Source organism: Panthera leo, chromosome A2 (assembly GCF_018350215.1).
Source record: "Panthera leo isolate Ple1 chromosome A2, P.leo_Ple1_pat1.1, whole genome shotgun sequence".
Taxonomy (NCBI): Eukaryota; Metazoa; Chordata; class Mammalia; order Carnivora; family Felidae; genus Panthera; species Panthera leo.
Window position 1 is genome coordinate 161,221,226 of NC_056680.1, and position 13,570 is coordinate 161,234,795.

The window sequence follows — 13,570 nt, forward strand, 5'->3', positions numbered from 1 at the left end:
AAAAACTGAGAGCTTTCCCAGTTGTTGTTGTTGTTGTTGTTGTTGTTGTTGTTTTAGCAACTCAAGCGACTAAGGCAGTGTCTACGTTTTGATAAATGCTCACACACGCACAAAAATGTTTGTTTCCCTTTGCCATGAATCCACTTTCTATATAAAACACTACCAGTCAATGCACTATTTTTTCAAGAAGGAAAAATACATCCAAACTACTAAAATGAATTAAGGACATTTGAAAGTTCACCACATTTATTTGAATAGTGTACATATAATCAAAAGTGACATTTGAATGCTAAAAGTGAACTTGAGCCTTTGCAAAGTCGATACAGTGTCCAAGGCGTCCTGAGTCATTAAGACTCCCAGTCTGAAACTCCAGGTTTCCTTTGAAATCAGGTTTAAATTCCCCTCAGCGCCTTGACCCAGCCCCTTTACCCTCCAGGCTCCTCGCATTTGGAAGGGCAGCTCCTTCAATCTGGGCCTGGAGCCCCCCGCTGGAGAAGCAGCAGGACAAGTAACAGTGCGCCCCCCAGCAGCAGGAGCGCCAGCGGCCACCCACGCTTCGCGGCCTCCAGCCAGCGCCGCCCCCGCCCCCACTTCCGACCCCACCCCCGCCCCAGACCGCGGGCCGCCAGCCGCTCGGCCACCAGGCGGAGCGTGTCCTCGGGACGCGCGTGGCGCCGGGCCCAGGCCAGGCTGTAAACGTCGTCGGTGAAGGGCGCGCCGTCGTGCTCCAGCGCCAGCCGCTCCACCAGCGCCAGCAGCTCGCCCACCTGCGCATCGCGCTCGGCGCCCGCCGCTCGGTTGTCCAGGGCGCACACGCGGCCGCCGCACTCGGCCACCAGGGCCCGCAGCGCGCGGTTGTCGGTGGCGCGCACGTAGTCGTGCAGCGAGCCCCCCTCCAGGTCCTCCCGGCGCGTGAAGACGAGCACGGCGCGCGCCAGGACGCCGGCGCCGAACAGCTCGCGGACGCCGCGCGCCGCCTCCTCGTCCTGGGCGGTGAAGCGGCCCAGCTGCGTGACCAGCAGCAGCGCGTGCGGCCCGGGCGCCGAGAGCAGGTAGCAGCTGGCCCGCTCGGTGCAGTCCGGGTCCGCGTGCCGGCCTCGGGCGGTGAAGAGGTCGGGGGTGTCGGTGACCTCCACGCGCCACCCGGCCCAGCTCCGGCTCCCCAGGGCGCAGCTTCTGGTCACCGGGGTGGCCGCGAGCCTGGACGGGAAGAGCCTGTGGCCCAGGATGCTGTTGCCCGTGGCGCTCTTGCCCACTCCGGTCCTGCCGGCCAGGATGAGCCTGAGCCTGCGCTCCTGCGCGACCGGCTGTTGGTCGTCCGAGTCTTCGGAACCTGTGAGGACAGAGTAGGCGTGGGCCGCCGGCTTGAGAGCGAGCGTCCCGCTCCACCGGGGCTCCGGGGTGCCTCCTGAACGGAGGAGGGCACCGACGCCTCCCGCTTCTGCTTGTCCAACCAGGCCTTTCCCAGGCGCTCTGGTTAGAGCTTGTGCGACTCCGGGGGCATCTTTAGCCACCTTTCTTCCATCTTTGGCTCCAGTGCGTGCACCTGCCCCCCAGTCAATGCTCTGGCACCCGGTGCACACTGCTCTGGAGGGTCCCCCTCGACGGTCGCAGGCCATGACTTCAGCTGACATTACCTCTGGTCGTCAGCACCTTGCAGAGCTGCTCTGTGCTTGACGACTTCTTTGGCCTCTGCCAGACTTCTCCCAGGGGCCATCCCAGCGAGGAGATGCGGGAGAGGGCCCAGAAGGCCTGGGAGTGAAGGGCTGTCTGGAGTCCCAGACACCCTGGGTTGGAATCACAGCCCCGCATGTGCCAGCTGTGGAACCTTGGGCGAGTTTAGACTAAGCGTTCAACGTCTTCTGCATAATGGGAGGGGTGACAGAGAGTTGTGTCTCCCAGGGTTGCTCAGAGTATTAGATGACAGGATCTCTTTCCTTCTTCCCTTCCTCCACTTCCCCTCCTCCTCCCTCTTCTCTCTAGTAAACCTGCTTCCAGTAAGACACAGTTGACCCTCCATCCTTGTTCACGGACACAGTCTACCTGGTAAACCGTGTTCCCTCTAGTCCATGATCTCAACCCTCCACATCTTCCGTGGGGATCGAGTAGATGTATTGTCCTCATTGTACCCTTTGGGACCCAAGGCACTTAATATCCTACAGTAGGGCAGGGGCAGAGGTCCAGCAAAAATGCAAAGCTGGGACTCTACCTGTTTCACCACAGCATGGGGACATGTCTGGGATTTGTCTCTGTTCAGTCTTTTTTTTTTTAAATGTTTATTTATTTTTTAGAGAGACAGAGACAGAATGTGAGTGGGTTGGGACAGAGAGATAGGGAGACGAATCTGACACAGGCTCCAGGCTCTGAGCTGTCAGCACAGAGCCCAACGTGGGGCTCGAACTCACGAGCTGCGAGATCATGACCTGAGCTGGAGTCAGACGCTCAACCGACTGAGCCACCCAGGTGCCCCAATGTCTCTGTTCAGTCTTGAGTTAGCCCATGGCCTTGGGACCCAGAGCTGACGCCTAGGGGCAAGTACACACTGAGATCAGTTCTTACCATAGGCATTTTCTTCATCTCTCGCCATTTTGCGTCCTCCCATGCCCACCTGAAAGAGTTCCAAACACAACCTGTTAGTTCCTTCATTCCTTCAATCATTCATTTGTTTATCGAATAGGTATAACTACCTAAGGTGGCTCAGGCAAGGTCCAAAGAGCTGGTGACATCCCAATGAAAGGTCATGCTTCCTGCCCTGCGCTGAACATCAATCAGAATTTGGGGAAGAAGCCTGGAAGGACCTGGTTGGTATTGGAACCAAACCGTGAGAACCTTTGGTGAGCCTCATTGGTTGAAAATTGGGAAAGATACCTATCTCCCATGCTGATCTGAAGAACCTGTGTTCTGCTCTCCGAAGACCAAAGAATTCGGCTTGTGTCATTTGTGTAAATATGACCTGTGTGCTGGAGAGATGGGACACTCCCTTCCGGCTCCTGGTGTTCCTGCCCCGAATCTGAGGCCTCTCAAACTAAGCGATGACCCCAAGTCCGGCAGGATTTACTACAGATAGCCACTCAGTGATGCAGTCTGCTTGATCTCACGAGGACCTGGTCACAAGGGCGCAGCTCTGCTCTGTCTGCTTCTCCAGCCCTGTGTCTCACTCACTCCCCTTCTGGGTCAGCTGCTCCGCAGAGGACAGGTTTCAGGGCCTTTCCAGCCCACCTGTGCGCTCACCCCCATGACCACTCCTTCTCTCCCACGTTTCTGTCTGAGTCCTGTCTGTGCTCCGCCATCCATTTCAAATGCTACCTCTTCATGGCAACACCTGGCTAATGCAGGTGACCGTGCTGTGTCCCATGGGCAACACACAAGGACAAGCAAAGGGAAAGGTTGATTGATAACTTGTCTCTGACCAGTTAGATGACAGGTTTGTCTTCTGCGTAATGCCACTTTCGGCTCCCCAAAGCCCTTGGTAACGTTGATCCCACAGGCCTCAGGTGAGTAGTGATCTTGTGTGTAAAAATTAGCAAACTCCCATAACTGACTGCACAGCAGAACTGAAGAAGCAGCCGGAAGATTCAGTGCAAAGAACAAGAATTTAGCTAAAGCAAGAAGTCCTTATCGATGACAGAACTGACCAAGTGTGCTCTAGGAAATCCACTGGACTCCTGGCCCTTATGGGACTTCTCAAAGGTTTGCGATGGTTTGGGATGGGATTTGAAAAATTCTTCCTGAGTTTCTGAGAGCTGACATCTGGGGTTTAGAGGCTTGGAGTCATTGACTGATGTAGAACATGGAGACTCCTAGCATCTTAAATGCGATTAGATATTATGTAATCCCCTGCGCCCTGAACCTGCTGCCTTTTGGAAGTATCTATGGGAGTCTTTAAAATATATATTTGACATTTTGTTTCATAGATCTGTACTTTAATAAGAAAAAAAGGGGTGCCTTTGTGGCTCAGTCTGTTAAGTATCTGACTCTTAATTTTGGTTCAGCTCATGATCTCATGGTTTGTGGGTTTGAGCCCCTCATCAGGCTCTGTGCTGATAGCACAGAGCCTGCTTCGGATTCTCTCTCCTTCTTCATGTGTGCCTCCCCTGCTCACATGTCTGTCTCAAAGAAACAAACAAACAAACAAATAAATAATAAACTTAAAAAACGGTATCTCTCCCCTCCTCCTGAGGGATGTCTTTTTTAAAAAAATGTTTTTTTTTTTTACTGTTTACTTATTTTCTTTTATTTTTTTTTTTTTTCAACGTTTATTTTATTTTTGGGACAGAGAGAGACAGAGCATGAATGGGGGAGGGACAGAGAGAGAGGGAGACACAGAATCGGAAACAGGCTCCAGGCTCTGAGCCATCAGCCCAGAGCCCGACGCGGGGCTCGAACTCACGGAGTGTGAGATCGTGACCTGGCTGAAGTCGGACGCTTAACCGACTGCGCCACCCAGGCGCCCCAGTTTACTTATTTTCTTGAGAGACGGTGAGACAGAGCACGAGCAGGGAAGGGTCAGAGAGAGAGAGGGAGACAAAGAATCCAAAGCAGGCTCCAGACATTGAACTAACAGCACAGAACCCATCCCAGGGCTCAGAGCTTAATGGACCAAGCCACCGAGGCACCCTCCCCAACCTCCTGAGTGATTCTAATGCATCGGGTCCCTGCTCTGAGTTTCTGGGCCATTCATCCTGTCCAAGCCCTTCATTTATAGCCAGTGTGTGGGGATGAAGCTGGCTCCCAGCGCACAGAGCCCTGGGCAGCTTGGGCGGGGGAAGGGATGTGCAAGGACACACAAGCACGTGTACTGCAGAGGTCTGAAGACCATGTTCATAACTGTTGCTGACTCCTGCAAGTCCCTGGGGGTGCACAGGGCAGAGGAGGTGGAGGGTGTGCGTGGGGTTCGGCTCACAGACACGATTTCCACTCTGCGATGTGTTCTGAGGTTAGACCCACTTGTTTGTCCTCAGAAATGTCTCTCTCCTTGGCTGCACATGCCCTCAGAGGGAGTGTCTGCAGCCTTCTCCAGCGTGCTCAGCCCTGGCAGTGCTTCCAGCAAACACCTTTCTGACCAGGTGAGGAGCGGGGCAGGACGAAGTCCGTAGTCCCAAGTAAAAGTGTGCGCACTCCACGGCTGGAGAAGATGCTTACCATTTCTTCTTCCCTTGCTTGTTCTGAAACTCAGAGCTCCCTGAAAAGCCTGCAAGGGTGAAGTTATTCTTTCTAGATCCCGCTCCCCTTCCTGGGAGGTAGTAGAATGCAGGCACCCACTCAGTGAGCTGCAACCAGGCCCTGAACTCCTTAGAGCCAACCTAATCCCCCCCACTTCCTCCACTGCCCTCTGCCCCAGGTGGCTCCCTTCCTCCCTGTGTGTGCTCACCTTCCAGCAGAAGTGGTGACAGGCTCTGCTGTTGGCTGCAGAAACCCGGGACCTGGTGCTGTGCCTTGGCTTGTGAGTACAGAGGCTGTTCCTGCCAGCACAGCACAGGGAGGAAGTCTCAGAGCCCAGGGAGGGAGGGCCCAGTGGTGCCGATTTAAAGGGACAGGACATGGGCCAGGTGGGCCAGCGAGAGGTGCCTTGGCATTGTTTCCACTGCGCAACCCACACCCTGCTTGGCACTGTGCTGATCCTTTCCGAAGGTCGCTGTGGCACCACATCTTGTTCCCGGGAGGGGCTGTAATCTCAGTGAAGGGCAGTTTAGATTTCTGAGGCCTGTTCTCAGTTTTGGCCTCTGCCCACTACTCTTATGTCCAGTTGCCTTTTGCTTTTTGGGTGTTTTCCTAGAAAATGGCCTCTTGAGAGTCTCCTTCCCCAGGAATCAGGGAGGAATCCTTGACTGGACATCAATGTGGACAAGGCCACCAATGTGGTCCTCTCTGCCATCTCTTCATTCCTAAAGAAAAAGAGGTCTTTTCAGCTATTAAAGATCAGACATGGCCAACTAATCTTTGACAAAGCAGGAAAGAACATCCAATGGAAAAAAGACAGTCTCTTTAACAAATGGTGCTGGGAGAACTGGACAGCAACATGCAGAAGGTTCAAACTAGACCACTTTCTCACACCATTCACAAAAATAAACTCAAAATGGATAAAGGACCTGAATGTGAGACAGGAAACCATCAAAGCCTTAGAGGAGAAAGCAGGAAAAGACCTCTCTGACCTCAGCCGTAGCAATCTCTTACTCGGCACATCCCCAAAGGCAAGGGAATTAAAAGCAAAAGTGAATTACTGGGACCTTATGAAGATAAAAAGCTTCTGCACAGCAAAGGAAACAACCAACAAAACTAAAAGGCAACCAACGGAATGGGAAAAGATATTTGCAAATGACATATCGGACAAAGGGCTAGTATCCAAAATCTATAAAGAGCTCATCAAACTCCACACCCGAAGAACAAATAACCCAGTGAAGAAATGGGCAGAAAACATGAATAGACACTTGTCTAAAGAAGACATCCGGATGGCCAACAGGCACATGAAAAGATGTTCAATGTCGCTCCTTATCAGGGAAATACAAATCAAAACCACACTCAGATATCACCTCACGCCAGTCAGAGTGGCCAAAATGAAGAAATCAGGAGACTATAGATGCTGGAGAGGATGTGGAGAAACAGGAACCCTCTTGCACTGTTGGTGGGAATGCAAATTGGTGCAGCCGCTCTGGAAAGCAGTGTGGAGGTTCCTCAGAAAATTCAAAATAGACCTACCCTATGACCCAGCAATAGCACTGCTGGGAATTTATCCAAGAGATACAGGAGTACTGATGCATAGGGGCACTTGTACCCCAATGTTTATAGCAGCACTCTCAACAATAGTCAAATTATGGAAAGAGCCTAAATGTCCAGCAACTGATGAATGGATAAAGAAATTGTGGTTTATATACACAATGGAATACTACGTGGCAATGAGAAAAAATGAAATATGGCCTTTTGTAGCAATGTGGATGGAACTGGAGAGTGTGATGCTAAGTGAAATAAGCCATACCGAGAAAGACAGATACCATATGGTTTCACTCTTATGTGGATCCTGAGAAACGTAACAGAAACCCATGGGGGAGGGGAAGGAAAAAAAAAAAAGAGGTTAGAGTGGGAGAGAGCCAAAGCATAAGAGACTGTTAAAAACTGAGAACAAACTGAGGGTTGATGGGGGGTGGGAGGGAGCGTAGGGTGGGTGATGGGTATTGAGGAGGGCACCTTTTGGGATGAGCACTGGGTGTTGTATGGAAACCAATTTGACAGTTAATTTCATATATTAAAAAAAAAAAGAGGTCCAACTACAAGCAAAAAAAAAAAAAAAAAAAAAAAAAAGAGTGCACATACTGAACCCAGAAAAAAAAAAAAATAAAAAATAAAGATCAGACAGCAGGAAGAGGATGGAATTTTCATAGGAGACTTAGTCTGGCCTCAAGTTGTTATCTCTGACCCAAGTGTCTGTTTCTCCTCTCAGGAGGTCATGAGAGAGGAAAATACCCGTGAGTAAAACAGCCAGACATTGTGTGGAGAGAAGGCTACAACAGCGTATGGTGCTATGTGCCCTGGACCTGGTTTGTTCTGGAATCAACTCTGCGATCTTCCCTAACTCACTTACAATTTCTGGAGTCCACTCTCCCAATGTGTAGTGAGGGCTTTCACATAATCTGAAGCTAGTGTTCTGGGGCGTGATTTTTACCCAGTCTTGCCAGTTCATTCTCTCTAGTGAAGATACCTAACCCATGGCCCTCCACCTTATCCCCCCACACCCTATCCAGCTTTATGGAGATATAATTGAAATGTAACACTGTGTAATTTTAAAGGGTGCAATGTGTTGATTTGATACACTTCTATATTGCAAAATCATTGCCACCATAGTATTATTAGCTAACACCCGCATCACATCACATATTTACCATTACTCGTTTTGCGTGAGAACATTTAAGATCATCTACTCTCTTGTAACTGTTAAGGTATGATACAGTGGGATGAGCCATAATCAATGTGCTGCACGTTAGATACCCAGAACATATTCATCTTATAACTGGAACTTTGTACTCTTTGACCAATGTCTCCCCATCCCCCCATCCCCAAGACCCTGGTCACCACTGTTCTACTCTCCATTTCTATCAGTTTGGCTTTTTAAAATTCCACATAAAAGTGATATCATACAGTATTTGTTTTTCTCTGTTCGACCTGTTTCGCTTACGATAATGCCCTCAAGTTCGACCCTGTTGTTGCAAATGACAAGATGTTCCTCTTTCTTTTCACAGAGCAATATATATATACCCATAGATGGACCTTTAGGTTGCTTTGACATCTTGGCTATTGTGAACAATGCTGCAGGGAGCTTGTGAGTGCAGATCTTTCTTTGAGATCTTGCTTTCCTTTCTTTTGGATAAATACCCAGAAGTGGGATTGCCGGATCATGTGTAATGCTACGTATAATTTTTGGAGGACCGTCCATACTGTTTTCCACAGTGGCTGCACCAATTTGCGTCCCATGCACAGTGCACAAGGCTTCCCTTTTCTCCTCATCCTCCCTAACACTTGTTACCTCTTGTCTTCTTGATGATAGCCATTCTAACAGGTGTGAGGCGATACCTCATTGTGGTTTTGATTTGCCTTTCCCCTGATGATGGTGATACTGAGCACATCTCCATGCACCTCTGTGCCACCTGTGTGTCCTCTTTGGGAAAATGCCTGTTTACTTCCTCTGTCCTTTTTAAATAAATTGCTCGGGTTTTGCTATTAAATACGTGAGTTCTGTGTGTATTTTGGGTATTAACCCTTTATCAAATATACGATTTGCAAATACTTTCTCCCATTCAGTGGGCTGCCTTTTTGTATTGTTGATGGTTTCCTTTGCCAGGTAGAAGCGTATTAGTTGGATGTAATCTCACTTGTTTATTTTATCTTTCGCTGCCTTTGCTTTTGTGGTCAAATCCAAAAAATTATTGCCAAGACTGATGTAAAGGAGCTTACCCCCTGTTATACTCTAGGATTTCACGTCTCTTAGATTTGTGGAGGCCCATTTTATGACCTATTGGTCATATTAGGAGAACGTTCTCTGTGTACCTGAACAGAATGCATAATCTACTTCGTTGGGTAATGTGCTGTAATGTTAGGTCTAGTTGGTTTATCTGTGGGTCACATCTTCTGTTTCTGTTTTGACCTTCTGATTAGCTGTGGTACGCATTGGTCAACGTGGACATTGAAGTCTACAGCTTGTTGTTGAATTGTCTATTTCTCCTTGACGCCCGTTATTTTTTGCTTCCTGTGTTTTGGGGCTCAATTGTGAAGTTCATGTGTGTTTATAATTATTACATCTTCAAATTCACTGAATCTTTGTTCTAGCCATTCAAATCTATCGTTGAGCCCCACTAGTAAAATTTTCATTTCAGTCATACTTTTCCGCTCCAGGATTTCTATTTTGTTGTTTAAAAAAGCAATTTCTGTATTCTTATGGACACACAGACAGCAGCAAATCAAGGCCTAGAAAGGCATAAAGGGAATCAGTATCCAGATTCACTACACCATGTTACCTAAAATGCCCAGTTTTTAAGAATACCTGCAAGATGTACAGCGAAACAGGAAGGTGTGACCCATATACTGGAAAAACTCAGGCCACAGGAATTGCCTGGCAGAGGCCCTGGATATTGGATTCAGAGACAGGGCTTCCAAAGAGCAATTCTAAGCATGTTGAAAGAACTGAAGGAAATCAGTGTGAAAACTCCCACCACTGGTACCATACTGGATGAAAGGCTGAGAGTTTTGCCCCTGTGATCAGAGATAAGACAAGGATATCTGCTCTGGTGCTTCACTGCAACTTTGTGCATGGGGTTTGCATGTTTGGCTGGACTCTCCTGGTGAAGTCTGCTTCCCCTGCAGGGTGAAACCTCTGGTGTCTCTCCTCAGAGGGTGCAGCCTGGGCCTGCACAGTCCCGGGAGTTGACAGTTGTCTTAGCCCCATTGTGTGTTTCTTTCCCTAACCACTCTGTCTGTACTATACCCGGTGGTTAAACCTACTGACTTCCAGCTGATTCCTCCAAAGATACTGTTCTCTTGCTGGAATGCTGAGGGGACAGGGAGCCCCAGCTTCTTGGCCACACCTACCAGAATGCAGTTTCCTTCCAGAGGAGCTGAGTGTGTGTTGGAAGGGAGGAAGCAGCTTATGGTATGTGTCACAGACTCACTGTTCTTACTACTATTTAGTAGACTTTTATTTTTTGAAATTGGTCTTCTTTGTTTGCTGGATCTTAGAACAACTTTAAGAGAGTTTAATATATTTTAAAAAATATATACGTTGCATCACTTATGGCTGTCCCACCAGTACTAGGTCTGTAGGGTTCCTCCAGGACATATGGAAGCCTGTCCTAGTTTTGGTTCAAACTCTGGCCACATTGCCAACTCCCCTCTTCTTCCTTCCTGCTAGCTGCCTGGAGTTTGCCTCCTTTTGCCTTACCCTTGTGGTGTCTTATTATAGGTAAATGAAACACTGTCAAAAGGGAGACAGGCAGCAGTTACCACCGTCTTACAGACAGCCGTCTTTATACGGAGTCCCGCTGTCCTACTAACTGCAGCTATGGTGAACTTGCAGAGGGTGAGAGAGACGCTGGCCTCTCCCTGTATTTCCAAAGAGTCGTTTATATTCTTTCACAGCTTGGACAGGAGTCATTTCAGTGCAACTTTCACGTTCTATATCTTCCTGATAAATAAATAATAGTCAAAATAATAAGGCTGCCTGGCTGTTTGTTAGCTATTTATGTTTTGAGTGAAAATTTTTTAAAAGGGAGGACCTGGGGGGCTCATTTGGTTGAACATCCAACTCATGGTTTCACCTCAGAGTGGTGATCTTGCGGTTCTTAAATCAAGCCCTGCGTCGGGCTCTGTGCTGGCAGGGAGTGTGCTTGGGATCCTCTGTCTCCCTCTTTATCTGGCCTTCCCTTCCTCACTCTCTCTCTCTCTCAAAATTAACAAATAAACTTTAATCAATCAATTAATCAATCAATCATTCAATGAACAAACAACCAGTAGAAAAATTGGTCAAAATTTTTGAAGATAGCAGCATCCGTGCGCATCTGTTCTAATAAAGAGCAGAACTGACTTGTTCAGCCCACGTCAGGGTCAAAAGATCTAGCTGCTGTGCTTGCTTTGAACGGGTCCTTGTTGGACATTCCCAGGAAGACGTCCACCTCATCTTCAGGCCAGCACTAGCCTGGGGAGAGGTGGGAAAAGCTACCTGTGCAGAGGCCAGTGAGACCTCCGTGGTGGGGTTCCTCCTTGGCCCCGCCTTCCTGCCCCAGTCCCTTTTGAGCACAAGAGCAGCCACAAATGAGAAGACATGAACCTGTGACCTTGCCTTTGTGGCCTGATGAGGAAGACAGACTCGGGAGAGGTGAGGCAGGAAATTGCTGGGGCTGAAGTAAGATGTATGTTTTTCTGTGCATGAGTGAATTTACGAGAAATCACCCTGTTGCCCATTTCTTGAAAATGCAAGGGACTGTGGGAAACAATAACAGAAAAAACTGTGCTGTGATATGGTGCCATAAATATAACAGTCTTTCCTTTATCCCTCGTTAAAGATTTACTTACGGTGTTTATCATTTGTAATAAAGCACTCGAGACACTCCACAAAGATATGAGTGAAGCAATAAAAGATGTCAAGTTGAAACCAAAAGAAAGAAATGAAGGTAACAGCAGAAACCGTGCCAACTTTGTTGTAAATCCCAGAGAGGTCAGATCACTGAATGCTGTCAGCTGGTCCTGGCAGCTTGTGAGTTCTTTCCCTGACCCCCATTCTCCCAAGCCGCCTCTTCCACCATTGGTACCAAGGAATGGCTAAGAATCCAGGGGCCATCCAAGCAAAGGCTGTGGGGTTTGGAGGCGTGGGACTGGAAAGTCTAGGCGGATGAGTGAGGAAGGATGCTGTGTGTGGAGAGTAGCAGAGAACTCGGGGTGAAACATGCCTGTGCCTTTGCTTCTTGTGTTCATGGCTGTTGGTGCTGGCTGGTAAATAAAGGTGATGTCCATGACCATCTGTAACTGTCCATTACTCTGATGGCTCTAGGGACGCCAAAGTCCTGGGGAAAGAAGGTCCATACTCGTATTCACATCTGGGTCCTCCAGCCAGGAGTCTTGGGACTCGGCCCTCCTCAGGGTCTCCCTTTGGGGGCCACAGGCCCCTGTTCCACCAGGAGATTTATACCTATAGCCAACCAACACCTGAGGAGTTGTGTAGGTACATGGTCCCAGGCTCATGAATCATGCGGGGGTCAAAGTCTTGGGATTTGTCCTCAATGGGAGAGGCCCAGAGAGTCTCGCATGATCCTGTTCTGTAGGAGGCATTGAATTGAGACAATCTAGGACTTCTTATCCATAAAGATACTGGGGCACATGGGGATTGTGGTTTTTTGGGGTCTGTTTGTGTTTGGGTTTTCTCCAAGCCATAGATCTTGATCATGGCAGAATCAGGCCCACACACTTTTCCACTGACTGATTTTCATATATTAAGGAAACATTTTTGCTGATTAAGAGAAAATAGTCCTTTTGTGCAGTGTTGGTATTCTCTAAGAGTGAGGGATTGATTGTTGCTGCTGGGACTGGGGCCCGCTTTTACCTCAGACCCCCCAGCTCATGGCACCCTGATAGTCTGCCTGTTTGCCTTAAGAGTTCAGGAGGCCTTAACCGCACTCCCAGGCCTTAAATTCCTGTGTGTCTCTTTAAAAGAAACAATTGTTAGTTTTTGTTTTGATGTTGTATATTTGTTTCCAAAAAGAGAATTCTTTAGAGTACTGAAATCTAAATTCTGAGAAAGCCCCAAGCTCTCTCTCATCAGGGAGACCTGGGGTCCGTCTGGGCCAGAAATGTGGTGGGAATGAGGAAGAACGTAGTCTAGATGATTTGCCCGCTCACACTGTGCCACAGAAGGGGAGACCTTTGGGTTTCTCAGAGGATGGGACAAGAACGCAGGCAGGGGCAAGGTGGAGGGGACATGCTGGATGCCTAGCACTGCACAACAGGTCGGTCAAACACCAGTTGAAACAGCTGAGACATGCATTGTGTGGTAGCTCCTGGAGTCCAAAGTCAAGATGCCAGCAGAGGCGTGTGCTCTCTGAAGCCTTGAGGGGAGGACCTTGCTTGCTTCTTCCTGGGCTCTGCTGGCAGCTGGCCATCTTGGTGCTCTTTGGCTGGCGATAAGCCACCACTCTCTTTCCTCACGCATTTCATTAGAAGCAGCAAGGAGACACCAGGCCACATCTTCCACATTGTTCTTGGAATTCTCCCCAGCTAAATATTCAAGTTCATCACTTACATGGTCTACTCTCCACCCAGCAGCCCACCTCAGTTTAGCCCGCCTCCCTGCCCCCTGCCATTTTATAGCAAGTGCCATCATCCCTCCAATGTCCAGCAGCGTGGTCCCCACCTCTCTCTGGGACCTCACCAGAAAGTGACCTTGATGTTCATCCTACCACCGACATCCTCTTAGGCCTTTCTTTTTATCATATACCTCAGAATTCCTCGAGCCTGCATGCATTACTCAATTTCGAAATGAGTCCTACATTTTAGGTAATTACCAGAGCAGGACTCTACTTCTTGGCCTTAAAATCTA

General features: G+C 48.8%; 1 protein-coding gene across 1 annotated transcript in view; it reads right to left on the reverse strand.

Moving 5' to 3' along the window:
- Window positions 1-224: 224 nt before the first annotated feature.
- The window catches only part of LOC122213241, a 41,891-nt gene continuing 28,545 nt past the window's right edge, over window positions 225-13,570 (reverse strand). The window contains exons 4-6 of the mRNA XM_042927365.1: window positions 5,372-5,584; window positions 2,560-2,608; window positions 225-1,333 (exon numbers count right to left, since the gene is read on the reverse strand). Coding sequence (XP_042783299.1) covers window positions 465-1,333; window positions 2,560-2,608; window positions 5,372-5,584 — 1,131 coding nt within the window. The 3' untranslated portion in view covers window positions 225-464. The remainder of the gene's footprint in view (window positions 1,334-2,559; window positions 2,609-5,371; window positions 5,585-13,570) is intronic.